The sequence below is a fragment of the Homalodisca vitripennis genome, chromosome 3, assembly GCF_021130785.1.
Source record: "Homalodisca vitripennis isolate AUS2020 chromosome 3, UT_GWSS_2.1, whole genome shotgun sequence".
NCBI classification, from domain to species: domain Eukaryota; kingdom Metazoa; phylum Arthropoda; class Insecta; order Hemiptera; family Cicadellidae; genus Homalodisca; species Homalodisca vitripennis.
The window spans coordinates 23,343,754-23,345,968 of record NC_060209.1 but is presented as its reverse complement, the minus strand read 5'-3'; the positions used below and the strand labels follow the sequence as shown (position 1 = coordinate 23,345,968).

The 2,215-nt window shown below is 34.8% G+C and overlaps 1 protein-coding gene across 1 annotated transcript; it reads left to right on the top strand.

Moving 5' to 3' along the window:
* The first annotated feature begins 1,026 nt into the window (after positions 1-1,026).
* Positions 1,027-1,665, top strand: LOC124358115. Its single transcript, XM_046810408.1, has one exon. It carries the CDS (start codon positions 1,027-1,029, stop codon positions 1,663-1,665), a length of 639 nt encoding a protein of 212 aa, XP_046666364.1.
* Positions 1,666-2,215: the final 550 nt, after the last annotated feature.

Sequence of the window (2,215 nt, the reverse complement as noted above, 5' to 3'; positions counted from 1 at the left end):
TGCACTTTAAATCGTGTTTTAAATTGGAAGATCTATCTGTCCTAAGTATATCGTAGGATAAAAGGCACATAGTATTTTTAAACCTTAGACGTCTCACTTTTTATTTATATTTATATTTAATTAGTTATCTAGAACTCTTGTGATTTTGTCGTTCTTAAAAGATAATAACGTCTTCATTTTTAATTAATTCTTTGATAAGAACGATTTGATGTAGCTATGGACATAAAATATATCTATTACAAATTTTCTTAACGTACTTTGAAGTTTAAATTAACAACTCGTAACAGTTTTGGGTTTTCCGTGCCATAATCAACATACATAACAGGTGATAACATAAATGATTAGTAAACGAGTTAAATTTATTCCCTTAACCTGAATAAGTATATGTATATATACGTATACTTAGAAGAGTCAGTAATCCAGCAGATAGCTGAAAGTGTACATATCTTGTTTTTTTATTAAATTAGAGCCTATTGTATAGAGCCTTTGAGTATTTTGAAAAACTCATATACCTCAAGAAAACATTAAAAATACTTCGTATAATTACAATAATGTATTTGCCGTTAGTATAATAGGGTATCATTGCAGCATAGAAAATGTTATTGCGAATCATAACATATATTTTATTAACATAAAGACTCGCAATAAATCGAACAGCTAGAAAAAGTAATATTATACGAATATATGAAAATTAATTTCCTGAAATACTAAGGCGGCCAAGAAATCCAATATCCTGCGAATCAGTGGTGATATGAGTCCCTTATCGGGCTTGATCCATCCATATCAGATCTGCTGGGAAGTTAAAGTCTTGCCAAAAAGGTGACTATCGTTGCAGCAATGGTCTATCACTCTCAACAACAGGGTGACTGTCATTACAGCAATGGTAAATCACGCTAACAACTGGTGACTATCGTTCCAGAAATTGTCTATCACTCTCAACAACAGGCGACTGTCATTACAGCAATGGTAAATCACGCTAACAACTGCTGACTATCGTTCCAGAAATTGTCTGTCACTTTAAAAAAAATGCTGACTACCGTTGTAGCAACGGTCCATTACTCTCAACAACTGGTGAATATCGTTGCAGCAACGGTCCATTACTCTCAACAACTGGTGACTATCGTTGCAGCAACGGTCTATCACTCTCAACAACTGGTGACTATCGTTGCAGCAACGGTCCATTACTCTCAACAACTGGTGACTATCGTTGCAGCAACGGTCCATTACTCTCAACAACTGGTGACTATCGTTGCAGCAATGGTCTATCACTCTCAACAACTGGTGACTATCGTTGCAGCAACGGTCCATTACTCTCAACAACTGGTGACTATCGTTGCAGCAACGGTCTATCACTCTCAAAAACTGGTGAATATCGTTGCAGCAACGGTCCATTACTCTCAACAACTGGTGACTATCGTTGCAGCAACGGTCTATCACTCTCAACAACTGGTGACTATCGTTGCAGCAACGGTCTATCACTCTCAACAACTGGTGACTATCGTTGCAGCAACGGTCTATCACTCTCAACAACTGGTGACTATCGTTGCAGCAACGGTCCATTACTCTCAACAACTGGTGACTATCGTTGCAGCAACGGTCCATTACTCTCAACAACTGGTGACTATCGTTGCAGCAACGATCCTAATCTCTATTCCGGATCCATAAATTTGGTGTGTTTTTTTTATATAATTTTCTTTTTGTAATTGTTATTGATAATGATATGTTTTTGCTAACTCTTTATACGAAATAATACTGTTTCATGATTTGAGAAATACTATTGTTGTAATATAACATGTTACAGGGAATCTTAATGTTACATTGAAGATATTAATAATATAGATATAGATAATTAACTCGATCAGTCTAACGTATATTACATTAGACAAGGTCAAAGGACTTGTTGCTGGCCGGTCTGTAGGGGTGACGGGTGCCGGTTGTCGGTTCGCAGTGCTCGTGGCGTGCTTGTGGTCAGGCTGTGTGAATGAGAGAATGAATGTAGTAATAACGAGAAATTCTTTAAAAAGTAATCTGTTAATTTATGTTTTAATTTAACTTTGTTTGAATTTTTTCTACACATTAAGCTGATACATTTTATTTTTTATTTTTTATTACATAGTATGTGTATATTTTGGTTAATTTTTAAGCATTTATTTTAATTTAAAATTTTTTTATTACTTAAGATTATTCTAAGTACATATATCTGTATATTATGTGA